At 42.1% G+C, this 26,968-nt stretch overlaps 1 protein-coding gene across 1 annotated transcript; it reads left to right on the top strand.

Annotated features, from left to right (window-relative positions):
* Positions 1-174: 174 nt before the first annotated feature.
* Positions 175-18,890, top strand: wipf2a (WAS/WASL interacting protein family, member 2a). Its single transcript, XM_030421516.1, has 8 exons — positions 175-662; positions 7,513-7,657; positions 9,164-9,296; positions 9,735-9,866; positions 10,559-11,209; positions 13,838-14,089; positions 15,415-15,516; positions 16,048-18,890. Exons 2-8 carry the CDS (start codon positions 7,595-7,597, stop codon positions 16,089-16,091), a joined length of 1,377 nt encoding a protein of 458 aa, XP_030277376.1. The 5' UTR covers positions 175-662; positions 7,513-7,594; the 3' UTR covers positions 16,092-18,890.
* Positions 18,891-26,968: the final 8,078 nt, after the last annotated feature.

Here is a 26,968-nt window from a genome sequence, read left to right as displayed (position 1 = left end):
TATTTTAGATGAAAACTGGTTTTCCCTCTAACGTGCTGGATTATAAAGAAGAAGAAAAAATCAGGTAAAGAACAAGTAATAGAAATTGTAAATAACGTTACAGTGCAGTGTCATAACATCCGAGTGTGAAATTATAATTTCCGACAGCACTTTAACGCAGCGCAGATCTGCCTCCATTTTGTCGGCCCGTTTCCGGGTTTCTGAGAAGGGACCGATAAAACTGTGTCAACGGGGAGTATGGCTCTGCTTGCGGGTCAGGAGTGCGGGTAAAGTTTTCCGTAGCGACCCGAAACTGCTAAAAAGTGACTCCTGGACGCTTTCAGCAGGCTGTTTTATGCGCTACGCTTTAGCAAAGAAGTCTAGTTGACATAATTTACAGCCAGCCGGACTGCGCTGACACTGACAGCTGGAAAGTAAACAGCTCGATGCTAACCAGCTAACTGCGGCTAGCATCTGTGTAACCGCCACTAGCTGAGCTGGTAAACCGTCGAGAGCGAGCTAACGTTAGCCGGCTAACCTGTGACTGATTTTTGGTGGCGTTAAGTTACATCACCAGGACCTGCCAGCACCTCCTGCTCCACCAGAGGACTGCCACAGCGACACTCTCCATTCATGTTGTTTAGGAGGACCAGACAATCCGACCTTCTCTTCTTCGAGCCAGGGTAAGTTCCGTAGACTGCTGGGATGTTGAAGCTAACCTTACCCCACCTAAGTGCAAGCTAGCTCCAGGTATGTTTGTTCCAGCGGCTCCTCACCTGGGAGCGGCTGGAGCAGCTAAACAAACCTGCACAGGCCTGACGAAGCCTGTTCAACTGACCTGTGTGAAACTCTTGTCTTTGCATATTTATTTTCTATTTTCTTGCAGGAAACTTCCAGAATTTATGCAAGAACATGTATAATTTATAGGGTGTTTTTTTTTCTAAATATCTGCGGGCTTTCTACACTGTTGTTCAGTAAGTTAGTCGGTGGTATTGATCTGTCCTAGAAGTATATGTTGTGGTAGTCTTCTGCTGTCAGTGCCGTAAAAAGCCTAGACACACACACACACACACACACACACACACACACACACACACACAGCCACACAGCCACAGGCCTTTAGCTCAGTGTATTTCCTTGACCACAGGATCATCTGACTTCCTCATACAGCCCTCCTCCCTGGTTGTATTTCCCTGTGCGGCGTCACGCAGCTGATGTGGGCAGACTTCTTTCCATTAATTTGCTGTTGACCAACTGTTTGGATGAGCAGCCTCCAGGAGACCAAAACTCAGCGATCATGACCTACTTAGGACCTCACTTCACTTTGATCTTGAATGGAAAGGGATTAGTCAGATTACAGGGGTCAAAGGTCAGGACCTGTTGGTTTTATCAGTGTGTAGCTGTCATTTTTTTGCTTGTGTTTGTGTGCAGAGATATATATTCTGTGTAGATAACAGACGGTCATCAGAGGACAGGAAATATGTTTTATTGTTCTTTTTATAGAAGTCATCATATCATGACATCCAGCAGAGACGTGTGGAAACGTGATTAATGCCACTGTGAGACAGATTTATGATATTCAGTTGTCTTATGTCCTCCTGTGTGTGTCATTATATTCTTATTCATCTTATGTAGAGTCTTCTGGAATTGTTTCTGCATCATGAAGAAAAACGTGGCAAGTTTAACATATGACAAACTCTTTAAAACTTGTGGCCCTGCCAGGTAGATGCCTCAATAAGGCACACGCTCTACATAAATATGTTTGTGGTTGAAACTAGAAGGGCACTCAGTAGAGCGCACACCTCCGCCAAGGCCCAACAGCCCCGTTCATCCACATTCAGTTGAACTCACTTATAGTAAGCCGCCACTTAAATACATCTGTAGTTTTTCATCGCAGGAAATGAAATTATCCAACAACCTTTCCCTGAATCTGTCCCTTTATCCGGATTGGTGCCAAAAGTTAATGGAGACTATTCTGCGCTGGGAACCACCAGAATTCTGTTCAGTAGTTTTTGTGTGATCCTGCTGACAAACCAACCAACAAACTGTCATGAGTGAAAGCATTACCTTCTCTGCAGAGGTGAAAATATAGTACGTAACCAGTTTCAGTTCTTAGTAGTCACAGCTAGTAGTATGGTATGACATTGATCATATTGAGTGGTGTCAAATTACACGCTTTTCTGTCCTAGGTTGAAAACAATCTCCTTTTTTTTTTGCTTTTGATATTTAAATAATGAAATTCAATAATCCAGCGAATGGGAAATATCGAATCTCGGCCCTGAAATTTCCATTTAATGCAAGTCACCACTTTGCTCTTTGTCATCGCTTGGAATTGGAGCTAAATCCAAATAATTGATGAATCTATTGACAGAAGATTAATTGGCTACAATTTTGGTAATCAGTGTTGATCATTTTACTCATTGTCAAGAGAAAATGCCAAAGAGTCTCTTGTTCCAGATTCATAAAGGTCTAGTTTGTAAGAAAGTAGGTTTTGAGTCTCAGTGCCAACTCATCTGACACTTTGGGATTGTAGGTCGTGTTGGCCGCCGTCACAGAGCGCCAGAACCTGACGAGCTGGCAATTCTTACAAATTCAACCCTTCAAATATGAGTCTGTCTGTCAGACACAAGAAGCATCTGAACTCCTGTTAGTGATCAATTAATTGAGAGAATTGTCAGCAGATAAAGTCAGTAGTTGCAGCCCTAACTGGAAGCATTTTAATGTGCGTGGCAGTTTTTATCTTGCAGACAGTAAAGCTGTGGATAAACTTAACTCCAAGTGTTTTGTATTTAGAGACTTTTATATGGTCCTTTTTATTCTCTTAAGATGCTCAGTGATCCTTACAGCTGTTTATGATTCAGCAAAATACTTTTGTCAGCAAGTCAATAGTTTTTTAATTCTCTGCAGAAATTCAGAAAAGCAGAATGAAGACGATCCAAAAATAGAAAATCCTGTTGGCTGCCATTTTTAACGTCCATTAATCTATCTAGTGTGTTAAATGTTGTAAGTGAAACTTTATTTTTACTCTTTGACTTCATAGATGAATTAACAGACGTGTTATTGATTATATAAATGATTGTGTGTGTGTGTGAGGCAGTTCATCATGTACTTGTTGCAGCTCTCATGTGGAAGCAGAGCTGCAGTTTGTGTATTTGTTTGGACTTATCTAAACATTTACTCAGTATCATTCTGAGTGCCTGACTGGTTATTGGTTTACACAGCTCAGTTTTAAACACACTGGTGCTGCTGTGTGAGTTGTGTTAGTAGCGGTTGGATAATTGTCCCGACTATTAGTGGAATGATAACCGCCTCAATGCATTGAAAGCGTTGACAGTAGTCTCTGTTTGTCTTTGGCTTCAGTCCTTGTTCGCTCAGCAGATCCTGAAACGTTTCTTTTTCCACCAGAGGAAAGAGATAACCCCCCACTCTCAGTTTCTGTCTTTCCGTTACCGCGTCACTGACTGACTGGCAAGCTTGCTCGGTGAGATTCCTTTGGTTTCCGTCGGTGAAAACCTGCCTCGACACTCGACCAGGCAGCAGCGGAGGGTGAGGGTGGGGTGAGGAGTCAGCGCCGGCTGTGTGAGCCAACAATGGGCCCAGACAGCTAACTGGTTTGGGGAGATCCAGTGACCTCAGTCATTGTGTGCAGAGCTGACACATGTAGAGTAGTTTCAGGTATGAATAGAGATCATGGGTACGATTGCTGCGGACTGACCAACAGTTTATCTTTACCTTGAGTTTAAATGGACCAGAACATCTTTATGCGAAACGACTTTCTCGGAATTGAAAGCGAGGTGAGAACTGAACTCTTCACACGGAAGCTTAAAAAAGTGATCCAGTTAGATTTGCGTTTACATGCTTTTATGACGTGCTTTAAAAGTGATTCTGCTCGAAGAAGAAGAAGAAGGTTTTTCCAACTTAACCGAGAACATTAAATTCATTAATTACTTCTGTTTGTTAATGTGACTTTTAGGATGGAGCCTCGTTGCTTCTTAGGAACAATATTTACATTTCTGTCGTCCTTTTATTATTTAGCACCAATCGAAAAGTCTGGTAAACACATCTCCCTTTCACACGGGCCAAACAGCCCATTTACACCCAATAACATGTGACTCTTGTGTGCAATGTGAATGTGTTTTATATACAGAAAACCCTGGTGAACCCACATTTTACTCTGTTCAGGCGCTGCGCTACGACGTGTGGTGAAAATGAGGCTGTTGGCTTGTTAATTGTTAAAATCTTTCCATCCATCTCTGTCGAGCAGCGCTCAAGCTGAGTTTGAAAGATGGACTGAAGTTAAAGATGTTGGAAATGCAACCGTTGATTGTTGCTTCCATGTGGTTTGAGCTGTCAGATGCCTGATCTGGACTGAGCATGTGCAGATCTGAACAGAGATGAGACAGAAGCGAGATGTCTCACTCCTTACCGACTTTTAAAACAAGTTTAACATCTTCTGGATGTGGTCTGAGGACGTATATGACCTGTTGCTTTTCTACTGTTTACTATTTTCACGGTGCATTCGTGATGAAAAACATCAGAAAGGCAAACTCACCTATCAGTGTGAGTAGCTTCAATTGCCTATTTTAAGTGGATTTAACTGCTTTTCCAAAATAAAACCTGTGTATACAAGCAGATTTGGGTGTAAAAGTGGGATTCAATTCTGGTTCTTTTTATCTTTCAAAACAGTTGGTTAAACAACTTGTTTTTAAGCCGTTCAACAATCCTTAATACTTTTACGATCGACAACAAAAAGTGTTATCTGGCCGGTTCTTTTGGGCCGCTGGGATGTTTCTGAACCTCCTGATGCCACCTGCACGTGAAGGTACCTGCACAGAAATATTAGATTCACTCAAATCAAAGAGAAACGATTTGACAAAGCGTTATTTTCCTTTTGACGAGAATTGTAAAGTTTTACGCCACGTGTCTCGATCGGATCGGTCTCTTCTGATTGAGCTGGTAACATGAACCGTTTTTATTCTGATTGGGCTGTTAATATGATTATCAGTGGACATCCTGGCGTCTCCCTGCTGGTGTTATAAATGTGTTTTAAAGCTGAGAGCACTTCTTTCTCTTGGCCCTCGTCGTCACGTTGAGGATCCTCGTCGAAATGCTCGTCTTCTCTCCACACTTCACCGATGTATCCCAGGAGCTGCTTCAGCAACTGCCTCCTTCTCCCAAGAATGTCTTCTTTGGGAACAAGCATTTGTTTCCACTGCGAAGCAGCAGAATGAAACGTGTTGGCATCCAGCTCGTCTTCTTGTTTTCTCTTTAACATAGTTTTCATGTGAGCAGAGAAGTCCTGCAGCTAATCCTGGTGATCTCGTGTTTTTACATGTCCAGGGTTTGTTCCTCAGAAAGGTGGAGTGAGTTTCTTCACCTTTAAGCCTTATAAAGCCCTGATGACAGTTTGTAAATGAGTAATGATCGTGTTATGACACCACATTATTGTATTTAGTTGAGTGTCCACCTTCAGACTTTATCACAGTGAGAACTATTTTATTTGTGGTATTTGTCGGGAGATGTTCTTTCTGTCTGAGAACTATTCTGACATCTTTGGCGGTTTTCTGTGAGATGTTTTTACTCTCACCTGAGTCATGCTTCATATTTAATCCTGTTACAATTGATATGAATCATCCTGCAAACTGCTACAGTCACGTTAACAGACAGCGGGATGGACTCGTATTGCGTGTTCCCTCGCCTCAGGAGCCAAAATGAAAGCACTTTGATATTATGCTCTACACAGTGAAGCACTTTCAATCTGCCTCGATAATACAGCTGCTTGAATCCCTCCGTCCTTGTTACTGGAGGCAGGAATGAAGTGGTTCACTACAACAGACGGAGCTCTCCTCTGGTTAGAAAAAAGAAACCTCCAAAACCGTCTGACTGGTTAAATTCAAAGAGCTTCATTTGCGAGTGAATGGAGTCCGCTACGAACAGGGAAGTGAAATTGTTTACTTAACTTTAGCAAAGTGTAGCATTAAAAAGTTCACCTTTGTATTTACTTGACTGAGATTTGTGTCTCATTCTCGTTCCTGCATTTTGTGTCTCTGCTCATGTTTGTGGAGGTTTTTGTCCGGCACTGATCTGTTTGACAGTGTTTTCATCCAAACGAGGGCTGCGATTAGTTTTTTGGGCCGTAAAATGTCAGAAAATTGTGAAAAAAAAGGACGATCGGTGCTTCTCAGCGCCCAAGATGACGTCCTCAAACTTCCTGTTTCATCCACAAACCCAGAGATGTTCAGATAGCTGTCGTCGAGGAGGAAACTAATAAACTGCTGCATCGAAATGTAGCGCAAATACCCACTTTCATCCTCCTCTGTAGGAGTTGGATCATCGAGATACAGTCAGCTGTAGGTGGCATTAATTAGCCCATCCGGTACCAGAACACCAGAAGGAGCGGGTTAGAGAGACATTATGTAATTCAAAAAGTTTACAGTCAAATCTTAAACGGTAGAGAACAATGATGGAAAATTGGCGTTCATGTTTGTTTCTCGTGATGTTACATTCTCCTCATCACTCCAGCAGATCTGATATTTTCATCTGACGACATGTTCGGTCTCTGCTCCACTGGACAGATAAACATAAAGCTGTGTGCAGTGCTTGAAACACATCCGCAAAAATATAATTTCAACACAAATAAAACAGGTGGATAGAAATGCACCGACTGCCGCGGTCGGAGCTGTGTGAGAATATAACTGGTCCTTTCACCGGCAGATACATACTTGTTGACTAAATTACTTCCTATTTGCATTGTGAGCCGATGACACGCAGCAGCACCGACAGGATTAGCAACTTTCCCGTGTGTAAAATAAATATATTCTGTATGTCAGCCTACACATCCTCATCACCAGGCTCCAGTCCTGGAGGACCACTTTACATAACTGCTTGTGAGGGTGTTTTCTCACACTGGGGTCATTTTTTCTCACATTTGCACAGAAAGTAGACGGTTATCTAATTGTTTGCACAGCTACACATGTAGTAAGTCATGTTTTTCAGCTATGACACATGGTAGAAGAAGCCCACCAGTGTTTGGCTCTTCTTCAGATACACGCCAGAATACATCAACTCTACGTGAACATCGACATCGACATGTAGTTTAATTTGTAGATTATGACGGATATTTGTTGTAGAAATTGTGTGTTTATGTGGCAGTGCATTGTGCTGATGTTTCCCTGTGAAAAAGAACCAAAATGGCTCTAAAAAGGTAGATTAATTAAATAAATGCACTGACTTTGAAAAGTTCAGTTCTTACCTTCTTATGCTGCTGCTGATGCCAGAAGGCGCTTCAGTGTTCAGGGATGTAAATTCATTAAAATTCTCATTGTAGCCAAGAGAGGAGCTATTTATACTTTCTGGCCACAGCAGCGTGTACATTTCATAATTCACATGTGAATGCTTCATCAGTTACAGGGTTTCTACACCTGACTTCCAAAGCGGAGCTCCGTACCTGAGATGCTGAGTGTTAACGATGTTTCAGTGTGTCAACGATCATTTTTCACCTCGATCAGTTGAAATATATGTTTCGTCTTGCAGGAGTCAGCGAGTGTCGTCCCAGCGGAGACGGTGAAGTCACCGGTCCTTACCCCACACAGAGAGGTGCCAACAGAGGGACAGGATGCCTATTCCTCCCCCTCCCCCTCCTCCCCCAGGACCCCCGCCTCCCCCCACCTTCAATCAGGTCAGTGACCGAATGAACACAGACGTCACGCTGCAAAGGTTACATCACATCGCCGCAGAAACCGGCAGATTATACAGTTTATTAAAGCTTAATTCATCTGCAAGACAGTTAAATCCGTGCATGAGTTGAGGTTGGAGACGAGCATCGTTAGGATTATATCAACACTGATGCTGATGCTGCAGCGAAGCTTTTCAATGTTCACACTGAACCAAGCAGCACCGACATAATTCCTGCTCCAGTGTGGCATTTACGCTTCACATTATAACATTGTGATGTGTGAGTTGTTGTTTTTTTACCGTGTTTCCACCTGTAGATCTAAAAATGTCTGAGCAAGCTGTTTATAAATACATGTATGCTGTTATATTGTGTTTTGATTGAGATCCTGACCCGCCATGCGTCCTTTAAAGTGACAAAGAGAAGTTCTTTGCTGTTGTTCTTTGACCGTGATTGGCTCTCACTCGCACAGTTTTCCGGGGAGAGTTCACTGAAGACTCGGTGATTATTCCACGTTAAATTTGGTGATTTTATTCTATATAAGTTGCCAGAGACAGCAACTACAATAACATAATCGTGTAAGGTGATAAAGACATGTGAGTGCACGTTTTTTGCTTGAAATCGCCTCACGTTATCATCTGCAGTAAACTGTGGAGCTGCCTGACTCTTACTGACGCTACAGAGAGTCTGAGACAGAGCGGATGACAGCGACTTTTCCACGTATAAATTCTAATAACTGTTGTTTGGTCTCGTAACGCTGCTTTATAAGTTGAATTGTGGCTCTTTTATTTTGAGTGATATCCAGCGAAGGATCTGTTTAATTTTCAGACTGCGAACACTTCACTTCGCCTCTGTTCCTCTCTGCTGGCTTCTCCTTACACACAGACGTAGAACAAAACATTTGTTCATGTAGAAATAACAAGTTATAGGGGCTCCAAACTATCATTCAGAATCATTAACACGTATATCCAGATCAGCTTACAGTGAATAAACAGGTGCACCTGTGTGTTAGAATACAAAAGGCCTGAACAAAATCCTGCGTTCAAGATCCTTAAAATGTTAAAGTCTCAGAAGGTAGTAATTTGTTTCCTATAATACTTGTTCCATTTACCATTCAGCGTCTGTAGTGTGGCGAGATTAGTCTACACAGAGGGAGAGTAGATTCCTGTCAGTCACAGAAACATGTTGGATTTGTTAATACTTCCTCCAGGAGATCTGTATGCAGTCACCTGAAGTGTTGGCTGCTTGTTTCTTACCTGACATGAGCACCAGAGAAGGTAAATTATGGTAAAATATGCAGCTGAAGGGACTGGAGTCAAAATCTGCCAAAATCCCAAACCTGCTGTCCAGTAAACCAGCTACTGGGTCACGTGACGTTTGTTTATGAGCTGTGGTTCTCTTTTGAAGTGTGCAGTGTGAACCCAAACAAACCCAAAGTCCACAAACCCTCCAGTGTGGTTCAGACCAGAGGAACTGACCGTCTCATTGCATATTTGTTAACTTCCTCCGCAGGCGAACACGACTCCTCCCAGACTGAACTCGTCGGAGGCGAAAGGCAGAGGAGCGCTGCTGTCGGACATCCATAAAGGCGCCAGGCTAAAGAAGGTCGGCGTGGTCAATGACCGGAGCGCCCCGGTTATAGAGAGTGAGTCACGCACACACACATACACACACACTGTTTCATGAAGCAATTTCAAAAACAGTTATTCGATATGAAGGTCCTAAATAGAATCAAAAGGCTTGAACATTTTTCATTAGTATTTTATGGAGCTGTGAGCTGCGGTGTCGCTTGTACTCTGTCTGGGGAATCAAAGAGGAAGTGGGAATATTTGCATGAAAAGGAGGAACTCGTTTCACGCTCTGCTTTTCCAACGAGGCTCCAACAAGATTCCTACTTGATAAAGATTAAACCCAGATTTGATGATTGTTCGTAGGAGGTGTTCCTCCCTTTTTCTGCACACCTTCCCACCCATCACGATGTTGAATAACTCCACTCTTCGGTCAGATATTTGAATATTAAAATGTATTTCTTGTTGTGTTTTCATATCTGTCTATATTAACGAGGTTGTCATCTTTCCACCAGAGTCTGGAGGAGGTGGCGGCGGCGGTGGAGGCGGTGGAGGCGGTGGAGGCGGCGGTGGTTTTGGAGGCGGAGGACCGATGGGAATGGGAGGGCTTTTCCAAGGAGGTGTGCCAAAATTACGCCCAGTTGGAGGTAAAATCGTTTTGATTTATGTACTTCTCATGTGATTATTTAAAATTATCAGTGTTGCATGTTCTCTGTAACGGCTGCATCATGATGCGTCCTTATCGTTTGTGTAAATAAATAAACCAGAGAATGAACCTGAAGTCAAAGTCCACCTCTGAAGGAAGTGAACTAATGACACAATTACATCAGCGATCGATAATCTGTCTGTAGTTTATTCAGTAACAAGCGAACACAAACAGTGTCGGCACACACAGAAGAAAGAATCCTCGAGCTTTTACTTGTATTTCTGTTTCACACAGAATGTTTATAGATCACAGATTCAAACGCAGTGGCTCAGCAGAGAAGGTTTGGATACCAACATGATTATTTCCAGCTTAATGGACGCTGCACTTATCTCTGACGGAGCAGACATATTTGTGGTCGGAGCTGAAGCAGCGAGGAATCTGAATGGGATCTGAATTATGAATGAGAGCTTGTTTTATAGGGATCAAATATTAATAGTTAGAATCTGTGAAGTGCAAATGCAGAACAGGACTGTGACCTCTGACCTCCTCAGAACCTCCTGAGAACGTTGATCATTATGTTTTCATTAGTGTGTCCTTTCATCACTTTCATTCACCTGAAACTGAGAATCTTTGCGTTTCTGTTGAGATAGAATGTTTGTTCTGATACACACCACCCCTCTGTCCTCCACCCAGATGGTTCAGCCTGTGGTTCGGTGGGCAGATCTGCCCTGCGGCCCCCGGGGGCCCGGCCAGCAGCCCCTCGCCCTCCCACGGGGCGCTCCAGCTCACCCTCGCCACCCACCAAGCCATCTCCGTCAGAGCAGCAGCGCTCCCATCGCCCGTCGCTCCCCGACATCTCCCGCCCCAACAGCAGCTCCTCCACAGGCAGCGGGATGAAGCACAGCACCTCCGCACCACCTCCTCCTCCACCCTTCAACAGAGGCGGCCGTGGCAACGCTCCACCGACCCCCAATCTGAAAATGTCCTCCTCTCACAGCCGGGAGAAGCCCCTCCCACCGACCCCCAACAGAGGCCACGCCCCTCCCAATTCTGTGAAGCCGCCATCATCTTCCAGCAGACCGCCAACGGGAGGCTCTTCAGCTCCTCCACCTCCGCCTCCCTACAGACCACACTCATCGGGCAGCGTCTCCAACGGGCCGTCCTACGTGGACGGGGCTCCGGAGCTACCACAGCGGCACAACTCCCTGCACAAAAAACACTCATCTGGAAGCAGCAGCCAAGGACGCAGCCATGCTCCGCCCCCACCCCCTTCACCGTCTCCATCCTCCCAGCAGGGCGGCAGACCACCACCACCAGCCAGAGAGCCACCTGGACGCAGAGCAGGTAAAACCTTCAGCACTGTGAACACACACAGCTCCACTTTAATGTTGGTGTTCAACAAAAACTACCAGCTGTCAGTGATTAAACCATAAACAACAAAACACAGAAACGTAGTTTGTTAGAAGGTTCAGTTTCTCAAATCTGTCCAGACTGAACCCTCTTCAAAAACAAACACAATCAAGGATCTCTGAAACATCTCAGACGCCGTCAGTGTTTCCTCCAGAATCAGTCAGCTGATCGACGTCCTGCACTCAGGACAAGTGAGCTAACGCTAAGCTAGCTGTGTTTTCTAAGGACACAGGGGAGAAAATACTGAGCTAGAATTAAAATCGTGACAACTTATAACTTATATTCTGGTAGACACTTGAAATATATCCATGTTAAATAATACTGTGTTAGAATTTAATACCATACAAAAGCAAATTCACACAGTTTACCTTGAACCTGGTATGTTGCTGCATCTCTAGTCAGAAGTTATTTGGAAAAGGTGAATCTCCCTTTCAGCACATTGATTATTCACATAACTCCAAGATAAACATTTATTTTGTTCCAGATCTCCTTCCTGTCTTTTCCTGTAATGTCTTTACTGTCTACTCTCGAAAAAATGCATAAAATTCCCCGAAAAACTCGACAAAAATATAATGTGAGGACTTGGTGATGAAGACGACATCAGTCTTCTTTGTCCGATGGAGGAATGTTCGTTCTGAGGCCGGAGCGAGTTTTGACTCGTTATCTTTGAACCTCAAAACTTCAACGCAGCCGTGAAGCTCCAGACAGCTGAAATATTTCCTCCACCTGATTGAATCTACTGTAGAGCAGAGAGCTGTTTTTTTGTTTGGCTCTGACTTTTACATCCATCTAAATCTCCACAGACTCTGAACATGCTGTAGTTTTATTTTTCCTATGATATCTACAGCTGCTTCTGTGTTTTGGGAAATTACTTTTTCCCTCTTTGGATCTGCAGTCAAGGAAATTACAGTATTTCAGCATGTGGAGGAGCAGATCTGCTCTCCGTTGGCGTGCGTGTTTAGACTTGATAGATGCTACGTGGATGATAACACACATTCGATGCCTCCGTTTGTAAACTCAGAGGTCACAGTACGTCTGTCAGTGTTGACGTAGAAGGAAAAAGAGAAACACTGGAGGATTTAAAACACCTTCACCTACAGAACAGAGTTTAAACTCTCCGATGATGATTTTGTTTCCTCCCCGGAGATGATTTATGGCTCACTGGAAACATATTCATAATCTGAATTCAGAGTAAACACACAAAACAGGAAGGCACTTGTTAGCTGGAGCTCTGCGTGGCGATTGGACGACAGAGCGACTCGCCACGAGGTGTCCTGGTTTCTCTGCATTCCTGAAGCTCTGTGGAATATTCCTGCATTCCTCTTCACTTTCTCTCTCGGTTTCCTCTCTGCGATTACAAGACGTTGTCTGTTTTCTTTTATTCCTCTTGCTCTCTGCGTTCTTTCATTTTCTGAGTTTCAAAAGTCAACAAAGGAGCCAGATGATGTCTTTAAGAAGTCTTCACAGCAGCTGCAGTGATCATTATTTGTCAGCATTTAAAGGGTTATTTTGTTGGTTCTGTACCCGCTGACGTGATGAGTCAATTGAAAACATGTTTCTTATTAGATTACATTAATGTTTCAGTCATTTTGAAAACAAAACTTTCAATTTGGTTTCAGCTCCTGTGATAAAATGCTGCTTTTCTCTGTTTTTATATATTTTAAGATTAAATATGTTTTGGTTTTGAGAAAATAAGATATCAGAAGACGTCACTCTGCCCTCTTCTATGGGCTGAACAGTGCCCATAGTCACTGATTATGGAAAAAGTAGTTGCAGTTACACATGTATTTTCTTAATTATGGATGCACAATATACACTGGCAGATATTTGGAAATTTGTATTATCAAGTATCGTCCAATAAGGAAATTATAGCTGATAAACTGAGCCACAAATGTTCAGCATAACATGTCATCACCATCGTGTTTGTGTTTTACATTTTCAAAGGAAGACGTGTTGTAGCAGTTTACAATAGATATTTTGCAAAGATCCAGAGACGACGGTAAAAGTCTGAGAGTTTGTAACGCAACAGATCCTGTTAGAGCTGTGAAATATTTGGTGGTCCATGTTTTGCTCATTACATAATGGCCTTTCTTACCCTCAGGTGTGAGTAAACTACAGGTTAGGAAAAATCATCTGTCATCTTACCAGTATTGGCCACAATAGAAAACTAATATAGGAATATCTAAATGTTTAGCTCGTATTTTAGACTGATTTCACTGAAACATGATGTTCACCTTTAAAGGTCAAAGTCTTCACTGTAGCTTGTTTTGAGTGAACTGTTCCTTTAAGGCACATCATGACACCTGCTGTAGGTGAGCGTCATGAACTCTGTTCAAGGCTTCAGACAGCCGATCTGTCGACAGAATAAACAGAAACTTTTGGCACCGACATCTTTATGAAAGAGCAGTTACTGTGGATAGTGACATCATTCATACCATTCTGATCGTGTGTGTGTGTGTGTGTGTGTGTGTGTGTGTGTGTGTGTGTGTGTGTGTGTGTGTGTGTGTGTGTGTGTGTGTGTGTGTGTGTGTGTGTGTGTGTGTGTGTGTGTGGTCCACACAGCTCCCCAGGTGCCCCCTCTCGGGTCTCGTAACGGCGGTCGGGACGCCCCTCCTCCTCCGCCACCGTACCGCGTCCACAGCTCTGCGTCCTCAGAGCTCCACAGCCGAGGAGGCAAACCGCCTCCGCCTCCCTCCTCTTCCTCCATCACATCATCATCATCCTCCTCCTCCCGAACCCCGGCTGGACCCCCTCCACCGCCCCCGCCCATCCGGAACGGCCACTCCTCCATGTCCTCCTCCAAGTCCATCATAGGTGAGTCACGGCGGACTGCTTCAGCACCATCATGCTCCTCCTCCTCCTCCTCTTCCTCCTCCTCATTCATGAGTTCAGCTGCTTCCACCAGTCTTATAATATGATTTAGGAGCTAGAGAACTCCTTCTGCAGTTTCCAGGGGTTTGCAGCCAATTACAAAAAAAATATATAAATCATGAATTGTTTTATAAGAAAGTGATGTGACATTTGTAGATTTACTGTCAAAGTAACTAAACCACAGAAGAAACAGCAAGAGAAGGTTCAGATGGAGGCGTACAGTAAACTCAACATCCCACAAACAGTGTGTTATGTTTTGTCATGTTTGTCTACATCTTCTCCCTAAAGAGGAATATTTAACTCTCCTGGACTTCCATACAGTCGGGGACACAGGAGAGATTTAAAAACAAATAGTGACACAAAACGAAGGCAGAGAGTTTTTAGTGTCGAGTCACCAGATCTTAAATCTCACCTGTTATGAGTCTGCCTCTCACTTATTTATCCCTGACTCTCTATTGAGCACATTTTGAGATTATTTTGAAAACTCTCAGAGGATGTGATGCGTCTGTTTTCACGCTGTGTCGTCGTCCTTGTTGTGAATTTACTGAATGTTTTTATGTAAAATCTCTCAGCGACTCTTCAATATCCAGAAATATCTTTCTCCTGTCCTGCAGCCAGACTTCTTTCCACTCTTCAGCACTTTGCACGTGCCACGAGTAAATTCTGGCAGAACAAGATTTTAAATGTGAGGAGACGTAGGGAAAATAAAACCACTCAAGTCGTTGGTACTCCTGTAAAATGAAGGGTTACGACTGGCTGCTGCTCTCTGCATGAAATGAGATGCTGTGACTCGTGACGTTTTACTTCTCTACAAACCACCAACTCGTCTTTTCTTAATGTTCCAGTCATTCTGTTGACTTTAACTTCTTTCATCTGTCCTCCTCGTGTTTGTGTAGAGATATTCTCCCATCATCCTCAGTGTGTGTGTGTGTGTGTGTGTGTGTGTGTGTGTGTTTAATCCTCAGTCACAGGAGTTGTTAGCACGGTTTTGTTTCTGATCTTGATGTGACGATGAATGATCGTCGATAGTCAAATATTCTGCTGCCACCATGCAAACGAGCCTTTTTCTCTTCAGGGCCGGTTCCTGGATTACTGTCAGTGTTCAGACGGTTCATGTTCAGGCAGAAAACACACAGTTACACAGTGATGTGTTGTTTGTGTTGAGCTTTCTGATGACTGAGTTGTATCTTTAAAGGTGTTTTAGGTGTAACCTGATGTACGTGCACTTTTTTAAAAGCTTCCTTTATTTGTGTTCTTTCTCCCCTCAGATGATTTTGAATCCAAGTTCAACTTCCACCCGATTGAGGACCTTCCACCTCCGGAGGAGTACAGGCATTTCAACAAGATCTACCCCAGCAAAAACAACAAGGGTACGAGATATATAAACAGAACAGAGGAGACGATACTCAAACTGTCGTGTCAGTAGATTCATCTTTTCCTTGTCCTGACTGCTTATTTAACTCTCTGTCTTTATTTTGTCGTGGTTATGATTAACTGAATCAGTTTTTGGGGATGTATAATGAACTGAAGTGGTTCTTCACTTCGAAGCTGTGTATCAGGAAGAAGTTTAGTTTCATGAGCTGATGAGCAACGATTCCAAAAAAAGTTGGGACGCTGTTTAAAACTTAAATAAAACCAGAATCATTCACAAACAAAGTTTTAGACAGTTTGTGTTCATGTGGACACAGTTCCCTCGTTTACAGTTGTCAGATCCACTCTGTGATTTGTTCCTTTAGATTTTCTCACTCCTATCAGACACTTTGTTACTTATTTCCAGCCTCTCCGTCTGTCTTGGATTCACGGCAGCTGTGTGAGATTTACAGCCTGTTTATAATCTCTACCGGTGTGTTGTTAAGAAGAACTGACCTGTAGTGACTCCTGCTTCTCTCTCTGCTCCTCAGCCATGATGAGAGGAGCTCCTCCAGCTCCTCCGGTGGGCAGGTGAACACACCTCAGCTCAGGACTTGAACTCTCAGCCGGCCGACTGGACGGACGGACGGACGGTCGGACGGACGGGGCGCGGGAGTGGTGAAGAAGCACTCGAATCACAAACACACTACGACACACTCACACACACAAACACATTAACACTAAACCACCAGCTGGAAGCACAGTGGCAAAGTAAAAACACTACGTTGTACACGACTCAGCGGTCACCTTCTGTCTTTGCACAAGAGAACAAAAACCACTCAGAGGCGAGAAAACAGACTCGACCTTTGTGACCGAGACCACCTCGACTTCTCTGCTGACCGGACGTGGAGGCTTCCTGTTTGACACGACATATCAGGACCAAACACTTCCAAACCTATGCATTCCATCTGTTGTTTTCAGTGCATATTCATGATGATGATGATGGTGATTTTGAACATCTTTTGATTTTTTGTTTTGATTTCATTATTTTGGTGTCAGCATGAAATTGTTGGGGAGAATTTAAGACTACGAACAGAAACTGACGATGAATTTATGTTCCCAGCTACACTTCCCACTGATGATGCCATGAATGTGGGGCTTATTGACGGTTGTTATTATTATTTTTTACTTTATTTTGGTTAGTTTTTGTCTAAATCAGACATTCCAGCAGTGCCAGGTGAAGGTGCGTTTGAATGAAATCTCTGTCAGTGTGCCAAAAGCGGGTGGAGTCAGATGAACTGCACAGAGTGAGGACGGCTTCCATACACATTCTTTATATAACTGACTGGAGAGCTGCCAAGTACTGACAGGAGCCTCGCCTGGTTGTTTATTTCTACATTTGAGGTGGAACTGGTTCCTGCTTCTTCTCTTTCTCTACTCCCCACCTTCCTTTTACTTGGAGGTGCTTATATTTCATCTTCAGGTAATGTTGCACAGCAGCTTAAAGGAACAAGTTCACCCACAAGTGAAAATTCAGTCATTATGTTCTCTAACTCTGACGCTGATATAAAGTCAGGTGAAGTCTCGTAATCCACGAAACATTTCTGGAGCTTCACAGTAAAACATCGCTGCAGCATTCTGCTAAACGACTTGATTTCTTTTTATGTCATTTTTGATGAACGATACGAGGAAGAACTCACTGAAAAGCATTTTGTCTCCTGTTACCAGCCTGCTTCATTTGTGTTGCATAAGTTAAATGCTTTTATTGTGAAGCCGCAGCAGGAAACGTTACGTTAGCATTAGCGCCTCAAGGTAGCGAGTGTCTAAGAGTGTTATGTTGTTATTAGCTTATTAATCGGTGGGGGAAACCTCAAATTCAAATCGAAGGAAGCCCCTAAATTTCCTCCTGACGTGGGGTTGAGTTTGTGAACCTTCAGGCGCTTTAAGCTTTATGGTGTGAATGTTGACTTGAATCACACCTGATGAGCTACAAGCAGCCATTTTATGTTTCCAGTCGATTATTTCCCAGCTCCAGAAATGTTTCGTGGACTACGAAACTTCACCTGACTTTACATCGGCACGCAGATGTGAACATAACGACTGAAATCACATTTTTTTGGTAAACTGCTCCTTTAACTGCTACACCGAGACACTGTGCATGATGCTTGTTTGTGCACTTGATCAGGATAACATGTCGATGTGACAATAATCCAGACAAACTAAGAGGGGTCATCATCCCTCATCGTTCCCTGATGTGTCTGACAAACTGTAGTTCACACCGCCGGCATCCTCCCTCCGCAGGCCGACGCTGACTCACGATGTGTTTACTGGACCAGCTGTTTGACTTGGCTGCAGGTGTGCAGTGCAGAGTTGCGGAGGTGTTTATAAGGGATCATTTATCAAGTCGGTCTGAAAGCTCAACTCTGTTCTGAATCCATCTTTTGACTTTTGCTGCTGGTGGACGTTGTGTTTTAGTTGTTTTTTGTAGAGACGGACTGTACGGCCAGAGAGAGACGGTGTGATGTTTAATTGCTATGCAAAGGAGCAGTTTGTACAGATTGTAGTTGGTAGCAGCTAACCAAAAAACACAAAAGGAAAAAAAAAAAAGAAACACTTAAGTGCCAGAGAACTGTCGGAGCAGATGGAGGATCTTTACTACACTTTTTTCTTTAAGCTTGACTTTAAAAACACTAATTATATCTCAGTCAAACTGCGATGCCAAGCAGCATGAATGAACAAAAAGACGTTCAGCTCAGACTGTCATTCCTCAGTGACGCAGCGCCTCCTGCTGGTCTTTGCCTTACACTAAACACATCGGTTGTCACTCTCATCGGTACCAGAGCTCTTTACTTTGTTTTTTTGTTTTTTTAAGGTGGGTAAGATGATGACAACAGAGTAAATAAGAAACGAGTTTATTTGAAAATGCAATAAATATTGTATATTTACATTAAGGAATATGGTAATCATAGTTAATGATCTATTTTTATGTTGTAAAAAGCTTGTAATATAGGAAAGAGAAATGATTATAACGATGTTCCAGTCGGTGAGCTTCGGTCTGATAGAGCGGACTGACTCTCTGTAGCACTTCTCTGGATGTTTGGCCAAAAGGGTGAACGAGCTGAATGGATGTGTGACGGTTTACCAACGAGCCAACACGTTTCTGGGGATCCTGTTTGTAAAGATCAGGGGGCTGTAGTGACGACACACAACAACAACAACAACAACAACAACAAGAAGAACTGGGCCGACACTTCCATACTCACCTGGTCACACAGGCGACCCGACACGTTCGTCTCCTCCTGTTCTCACCTCAAACCCTGTGGTCATTTCATGTTAATCAACCATGTTTTTATCATTTGAAATAATTTCAAATAAATATGGGGAAAAAGGGTAACTGATGCAGTGTGTTTCTGTTCCTGTCTGTGTCCTGTGTTTGTAACGAGTCTGCAGTGGTTAGAAAACAGGTGATATATGAAGAAATATTAACTTCTTCATGAAGGTTTGAAACGTGTCACAGTTGAAAGTTTATATTCAGAAATGGAGCCATCCAACAAAAAGGCCTCGTGGGGAGAGTGGAGGCTGTTTTCTCTCCACCAAAACTGAATTATGTGTTTGGCTTAAAATCTCCTGAATCAAACATGATGACACAGAAAAGATGAAGTCCACCTCCGTGTTTTGATGGTCAGGGAGCACAACGACAACATATACATCATATTTAATAATGACGACATAATAATGTATTTAATACCTCACAGACATAGCTTTTTAAGTAAATATGTCCATAGGTTTAATATTAGCTCAGCAAGTGATGCCTTCTTTAGAGTTTTGTTGTTAGAAACCAGAAACCAACTTAATTCAAATTTCAGTGATCTGAAGTTGACAAATGTTAAAAGATACATTTTTAATATTTGTAAAATTATGTACAAGAGATCCAGAATGATTACATCCTGTTGATGTGAAGCCATTATATTTGTGGTGTCTTTGGGTAAAAAACTGGTTCTAGGTCAATTATATGTAACTAGTGAAGGAATGTATCTAAGTACATTTACTCAAAGCTGTACTTTATTACAACTTTGTTGTGCCTCGTACTTCCACTCCACTACATTTCAGAAGCAAATGTTGTACTTCTTCCTTCACTACATTTATATTACTTTGCTGATTACATGCTGCACCCGAGTCAGAGCTGTGCATTTTTAAATGAATTTGTTTAATCACAATCAGTTCAAAAATAAAACAAATATAGATCCTGATAATCACATAAATGCTGAAATCATCAGCCATTATATACAGTATTTCCTTTTAAGACTTAAATTATAGCCAGACAATTATTTTTGATACTTGAATACATTTAATGTCGACTTTTACTTTCACCAAAGTAACATTTTAACACTATCTTCAACTCAAGTGTGACTGTTTGGGTATTTTTGACTGCAACATATAGAAGAAGAAATAACAGCATTAGACTTTGGAATCTGAAGAAAATTGTCACTAACAAAAAACAAAATAATCAAAGGAAATAAAATTAACAGTAATAACACCAAACGTAATATCTTCTCCCAGATCCTCCCAGGAAGCCCTCGGAGTTCAATCAGTGAAAGAACGTGACTTTTTCCAATAATTGCTGGTTACGCGGCTTATTGAACATGCGCAGTAGAGTTTCTCCCGCTCGCCCCGGGAAATGTTTTAGCTGCAATACCGCGAGTGTCCACCGGCCCGGAGGGGGCGCAGCTGAGCGCCTCCCTCAGCATGTGGTCACTGGTTACATTTATGGCGCCAAAAAATACACTCTTGAAACTCCCGCGGTTCTCCTCAGCCACTGAGAGTTGCCGGAGCCCCAAAAACCGCGGGAAAGTGAAGAAGGGGGTGTCACATTAGAGCACGTGACCCGGATGTGGCGGCAGCGTTTGAGCTGACAGAAAGTTTCTCTCAGCATGAGGACGAAGATGAAGTTTCACTCCAGGTAACAAAAAAAATCTAATTTAATGCTATAAAACTGAGTGTTTGGTGGCTTTTAACAAATGTACAACAGGGTCTGACTTTAATGTGTATGTAAATATAAATGTAGAGGATAATGCAGCTAGTTTGACCCATTTTAGACCCATGCTTTTATTTCATTTAGTAAAACTTATTATGTGCTTCAAATTAATGAATGTTGTTCATCATGTGCTGTGGATGGATAAAACTTAATTTCCTTGTTTTGAAGTTTATCAGGTTACTATTCGTTTTGTTTTAGCATCATCGTTCACCTGAGAGTCCTGAAAACATATTAATTAAGTGTCAGGGTCACAAAATGCTGCACTGCCCCAGTTTCCGATTTATTGGGTAAACGAAGCTAAAGTCAGTTACAGTCTAAAGTAAGAGTCCTGTAATAAATCCTACTTTATAACTCTGTTAAAAATATTGCATTGCATTTTGACTACGTTTTGCATTGCATGACTCTGTGATTAGTATTTCTTATGTAATTTGTTTCTAATCTATATTATTGTTGAAGTAAAGTAAAAATGAAATTTTTTCGTGCTTACATTACACATGGAGTCTGTTTAAAATAGTCTCAAAATGACCATATAGTTGATGCTAAGACGTCTAAAACAGTTTTAACAGCTTTAATTTTTGCAGAATTATTGCAGGGCTGTTGTGAATGCGTTAGGTTTTCTTATGCATTGAGGAAAAAGAACAGAAAACATGTAACAGAACGAAAAATTAATCATGAAAAAAATGAATTAAAAACAGCCGGAGTGACTTTACAGTGAAGGAGCTCTCTGTCTGGACCGTACCATTCTGACAATAAGTAGTAGGGGTGTGGTGGTGAATTCACCAAGCGAAGTACGTTATAATCATACAATGTCCGTAACAATCATTGATGTAGTGTTACGTATTCAGCAGGAACGGTACTGAGTCTTAATGTAATTGAGTCGTGCTGTTCTGGGACAGATGTGGACCTTTAAAACACCCGCTCCACCCTCCGGGAGCGTCATGGTGCATGTCCTCGACAAGACCCGCCCCACTGTGCTGCTATTGGCTGCAACTTGTTCCCGTCGCCATACTAACCAATCATAACTCCTCGTGCCTGAAATCATGCGGAAAAACTCCTCTCTTTTTTTGGGGGGGGGGAGAAACTCCTCTCATGGATTTAAATTGAGCGCGGGGTATTCAACTCGTGTTTTTGTATTTCCGGGTTTAGTCGACTGACTGTGAGACCAAAAGAAATTCCGCGAAATCGTCGACAGACATTTTAGAATTCGGCGGATCGTTTATTCAATAATGATCTCGACACTTCTGACTTTACTGATTATTCCAGCGCTGGCTGCGGGTAAGTTGACGTCTCGAGTCTGGAGAACTTTAACTGTGGTGACTTGTAAAAAATCCGCGTTTTAGCGTAGTTGAGCTAGTTTAGATCAAACGACGGGGTGCTGCTTTTCTCTTGCCTCATAAATATGTAATTCAAAATAGAATCACAGTTTCTTGTACATGGATGTTATCCTGTTAAAGACATTATTCGTTGTTTTCTCCCTGATGTAAACAACAGATGTGATTGTGAGGGTGAAGGTGTTGAACATGTACAGAATGTTTCTACATGACTGCTGTTTGTGCTTTGATTCACAGAAACACTTTCAGACATGTTTGGAAAAAGAAGTCATTCTAACAAACTGAGCTGTTTGTTTGGTTGTGCTGAGTGACATTTTAAAGCTTTGTATGTTAAGTTAGTTTACAGTGGCACCTAGTATGACGTCATGGGCCTAAACCTGCATTCAGACTTTAAGGTGCAGGAAGTAGTTTTAGAAGAGAATTGTAATATTTACAATATGAATGAGGTAATAACACAAACTCTGAAATATGTATTGCCTCCATTAGAAGGTTAGGGTTAGGCAAAATTAGAAAATCAAAATACATAAACCAGGTTAAAAGCAACAGTTGTCAAAAAAACAAATCAGACCGTGTAAATGTGTAAATTAATTAGAATATCACTGTCACATTATGTAAACACATGAAGATCTGAGTATAATAACATTTGTGTGCTCATTAAAGTGGCACTTTGTAGTTTTGGAGAAGAACTTCAAACTGTAATATTCACAACAATAATGAGGTAATAGTACAAACTCATATGTATTTATCTCCATAACTGAATAAACAAGCTGTTCTCGGAGGAAAATAAGCTCCCAGAACACTGTATGAATCTTAAATAAGTGGCAGGGTCCGCCACATGTAAACAAAGTGAAACAGTATAAGTTTGTTTTAGGCAGAAAAACAGAATCAGTCAGTGAAGATCTTTCTCTACTTACTAACATTTCTTCCCCCAAAATAAAAGGTGCATCTTTAAAGAACTTTGAGAAGCTTTTGTAAAAAGTTCTTATGTATTTAAACTCGTGTGTACTCGGAGATCATTCAGCGCATTAAGATCAACCAGTACGTCTTATTTAAAGGGTGTTTATGTTTGTTATTGCTGAGGTTAGGAGACGCTGGCTCGACTGTCTTTAGCTTTCAGCTTTATTTAGAGCAGGTGTGATTGTGAACAATGTGTGTTGTGGTGCGAGTTGTTATTGCTGGTCTGGTCAATGGTGCCAGCCATTGATGTGAAAAACAGACACTGTTGGGTCTCGATGTAGGTTTGCTGTTTACTGAGTGCTGTTCTCATTTCTCAGGGAATAATTTATGGATCTTGATGGGAAACAAATCAAAACAAATGTTTAAAGATGATAAAATCACTGCTTCTGTAAATGGAGTCTGGTGACTTTGGGGAGAGAGGGAGCAAATTGACGTGTTTGTTAGTTGCAGCCCTGAACGTCACATTCAGTCCTCCAGAGGTTGTAACACTGTCACTGTGATGATTGTTTCCACAGGAGAGCATCATGTCTCCTGTCAGAACCGGGCCCTGACAGCAGGAGGGGGCGACCTGGTTCTACAGTGTCAAGTTGATCCGCGGGTCGACTTGTCTGCTAAACCGCTGGATGTAACGAGACCGGACCTCAAACATCTGGGCAGAGATGTCGTCCACGCGTATCGACACCAACAGGACTTCCTGACTGATCAGATGGATCAGTACAAAGGCAGGACGACTCTCAACCATGAAGACCTGAAGAACGGAACCATCACTCTCCGGATCTCCTCAGTGGACCCGTCTGACAGCGGACGGTACAAAATCTTTGTCCCACAGCTGAGAGTCGCTGGTCTTGTTGACGTCACTGTTGGTGAGACGCTCAGTTCATATTGTGCAGATCGATTCATCAGATGGTGAAACTGCAGATGATGAAGAAACGTGTGTCTTGTTTTCTTTATCTTTCATTTGAAACAGTAAGAGAAGACCAACAGAACCGGACCAGTACCAGCACATCTGGACCTGCAGTGGCAGACGTGACCGAGCCAGACAGTCCTGGTATTTGTCTTTTAAATATTCTCCAGAACTGTTTGTTACACGTTCTGTATCTGTGAGTAGATAATCTGAGATAATCTTTGATTCAGTTTTCTGGCCTCTCTTTGTTTTTCCTTCAGATGCTGCAGAGACGGAGGCGGTCAGGACAGCAAGAAGTCACATTCCCAGCGTCTGTGCTGCTGCTGCTGCTGCTGTGGTTCTGGTTCTGATCCTGATGACATGTTTAAAGACCTGTAAGTTACAATGTTCTGCTCTGCAGCATTTTATTTACATGTCCAGTTCATGTTTACGAGCGTATCGACCAACAATGACACAACTGGTCCTGCAGACTGAAGCTCATCGTCTACAGTCTCACTGCCTCGTCACACTTCTGCTGCTGGACTTCAGGACCAGTTTGTATTTAAGTGTTTCTACACTGAGAAATTGGATCTTTTACTCAAGTCAAAGAAGTCAGAACTTCTTCATCACTGCTGACTCTCAACATCTGGACGTGTTTTGGTTTGTGGATGATAAATGTGACAGAAACCAGAGTTCATTCAGTTTCTGTCAGAAATGTGAAGTTCTGTGTGCTGACTGTCTGTCTGTTGTCCTCCAGAGGATGAAACACACTGAATACATGATAGATACATGTAACAAATCTGTTGTTTTCATGTTCTCACAGAGTTTCAGAAGAAGAGAGAAGCAGAGATGATGACAAATGACTCTGAAGTGAAACCCTGAGGAACCAAACAACAGAGGAGGAGACGACGACCTTCATCATCATCTTCATCACAGCAGTGAAGAAGCAGCCGCGCTTCAGCAGTTCTGAAGAACCAGCCGCGCAGAACCTGCTGCACCAGAACCAGCTGCACCAGAACCATGACGAGATAAACATGGCTCTGTGATGACTAAAACATGATGAGACGAGAATGGACGTAAATGTTAGTGGTGGTCTGTCAGACATTCCTGCTTCATGTTCATGTAGCAGCTGTACAGCCCCAGAGATCCAGGAGATGCAGCGTCTCCTGGATCTCTGTCTTTGTCTTCTTCGTTGTCTGCTTGTTGTAGCAGCAAGCTACTAACGGTCGCTACTTTCAAATTAAAAGCCCCCCGCCAAGACCCCAGTTCTAAATCCAATGGGATGCAATGTACAGCTCTTATTTTGAAGACAAAATCATTGTCACTTTTTTTTTTTTTTTAATTGAACAATTTAAGTGTACAAAACCACACGGTAAACAATAACAAGAGTGTCACACTTAAGTTGTGAAAATAGCAGACCTACAAGTTCAGCATTTTTCAGTCCCTCCAGAAAACGCGATTACGCGATCACATAATTCACTGCATAATCAGCCAAAGTCCACATATTTATGCGGGGGCTGCATTTTTTTTCAAATACGCCGCACTTTCGCCGCATAAATTGCCGATTTCCGTGCAAAATATGCGGGGCTTGCATGATTTCATAATCTCTGCATTTTCATTGCAAAAAAAGTCACATATCTCAGCAGAAAGTTGAAAAATGTTGCGTTTCCTTCACACAAGAGCAGCCATTTTCCCCTGTTGCCATGGGAACATTACGAAGTGACTTAATTACGCAACGTGAACATCATCAAAAGCTGCAAACTCCGCGATGAAGCCATGATGAAGCCATGATGAAGCCTGCAAATCAGTCTCATCTGCTAACAAAAAATCATACTAGTTTCAGTAACCTTACAGTTGTAAGTATGTTAGTCATATGTAAATGTACAGTACAGTAAGAGAAGCACTTTGTCCATTGGAAGCATTTATTTTAACAGAAGATGTCTGTTTTGTACAGCTACCTCTGTAAAACAGGAAGCACATTTTATTTATTTATATTTTATTTATTCATATTTACAGAAGTTGTAGCATATTCCTTTTGTAAAGCTACAGAACTTGTTTGACTCATCAATGTTTTGTAAGTTTGAGCCATGTGTTTATTAAGGTCTGAAATAAAACAAGAACTAAAATATTCCAGCACTTTCTGTGATGTAGTTTGCTGCTTATCATAGGAAGTAATAAGAAATTACTCTTTACATTAAGGCAGTAGCCTGGTGAGAACAGGGTGTTGGGGGAATCACTTTTTTTTCTCTTTTTATTATCAAACTGCAATTTTTGCAAGTTCCCGCAATTTCACTGCATAAAATTGCATAAATATCCCGCACATTCCATCGCATTTTTTAAGAAAACCACATAATCAAGGATTTTTGCCAGCAACAATCACAAAAAAAATCTGTGTTTTTTCTGGAAGGACTGATTTTAGTCTGAAAGACTGAGACTAAATCTAAAATGGCTGCCAAAAACAACACTAACCAAATCCAGCTTCAGCAAACACAACCACACTTTAACCTGCTGGAAACATGAAGTTGTTACACGTCTCAGAAACATCCTGAAGATTGAATGTGGTCCAGAAATGAGCGTTTGTAAAGAACATCTTGTAGTTTACCATCAGCTCAAATCTTCCATCTGATCCTCTGAGGAACCAGCGGCTGTAAAACAGACTCAGTTATTGTGTAAATATAAATGATTGTGTAAATATTTCTCTGTATGATGAGTCCTGAGTGTTCACTGATGCTGCAGTATTGTCATGTGTTGATGGTGAAGCGATCCAAACGTGTTGAGGTGACTTTGTTCTGATCCAGCTGATCAAGGTCCTGTCATGTCATCCAGTCACTGACTGCATTAGTTGTTGTGTTGTGATATTTTGTACCGTCTCAGCACAACCAGACACTTGAAGCTTCAAATCAAATATATGATGTTGATAAAAAGTCTGATGTGTGTCTGATCTTTGAGTTTGTCCCTCCTGAGTCTTCATCACTCACTGTGACGGCTGTTTGAATCAATGGAACTAAAGAAAACACTGAGCCACATTAAACATTAAGACTGTTACACTTTTTACATTTGTCCCTCTACAAACATCTTTATGGACAAAATACATTTGATCACGTTTCTGAGATTTCTCCTTCAAACTCAAAATGATGGAAGTCAAAAAATTTAAAGAAGGTTTTGTCTTGTATTTAAATTTAGGCCCATGTTAATGTTGTGTTAGTGTTGTGTTAATGTTGTGTGTCCCTGCAGAGACTCTGAGTCTCCTTGTTGTGTCTGAATGT

The sequence above is a fragment of the Sparus aurata genome, chromosome 1 (assembly GCF_900880675.1).
Source record: "Sparus aurata chromosome 1, fSpaAur1.1, whole genome shotgun sequence".
NCBI classification, from domain to species: Eukaryota; Metazoa; Chordata; class Actinopteri; order Spariformes; family Sparidae; genus Sparus; species Sparus aurata.
This window is presented reverse-complemented; position numbering and strand designations above follow the sequence as displayed.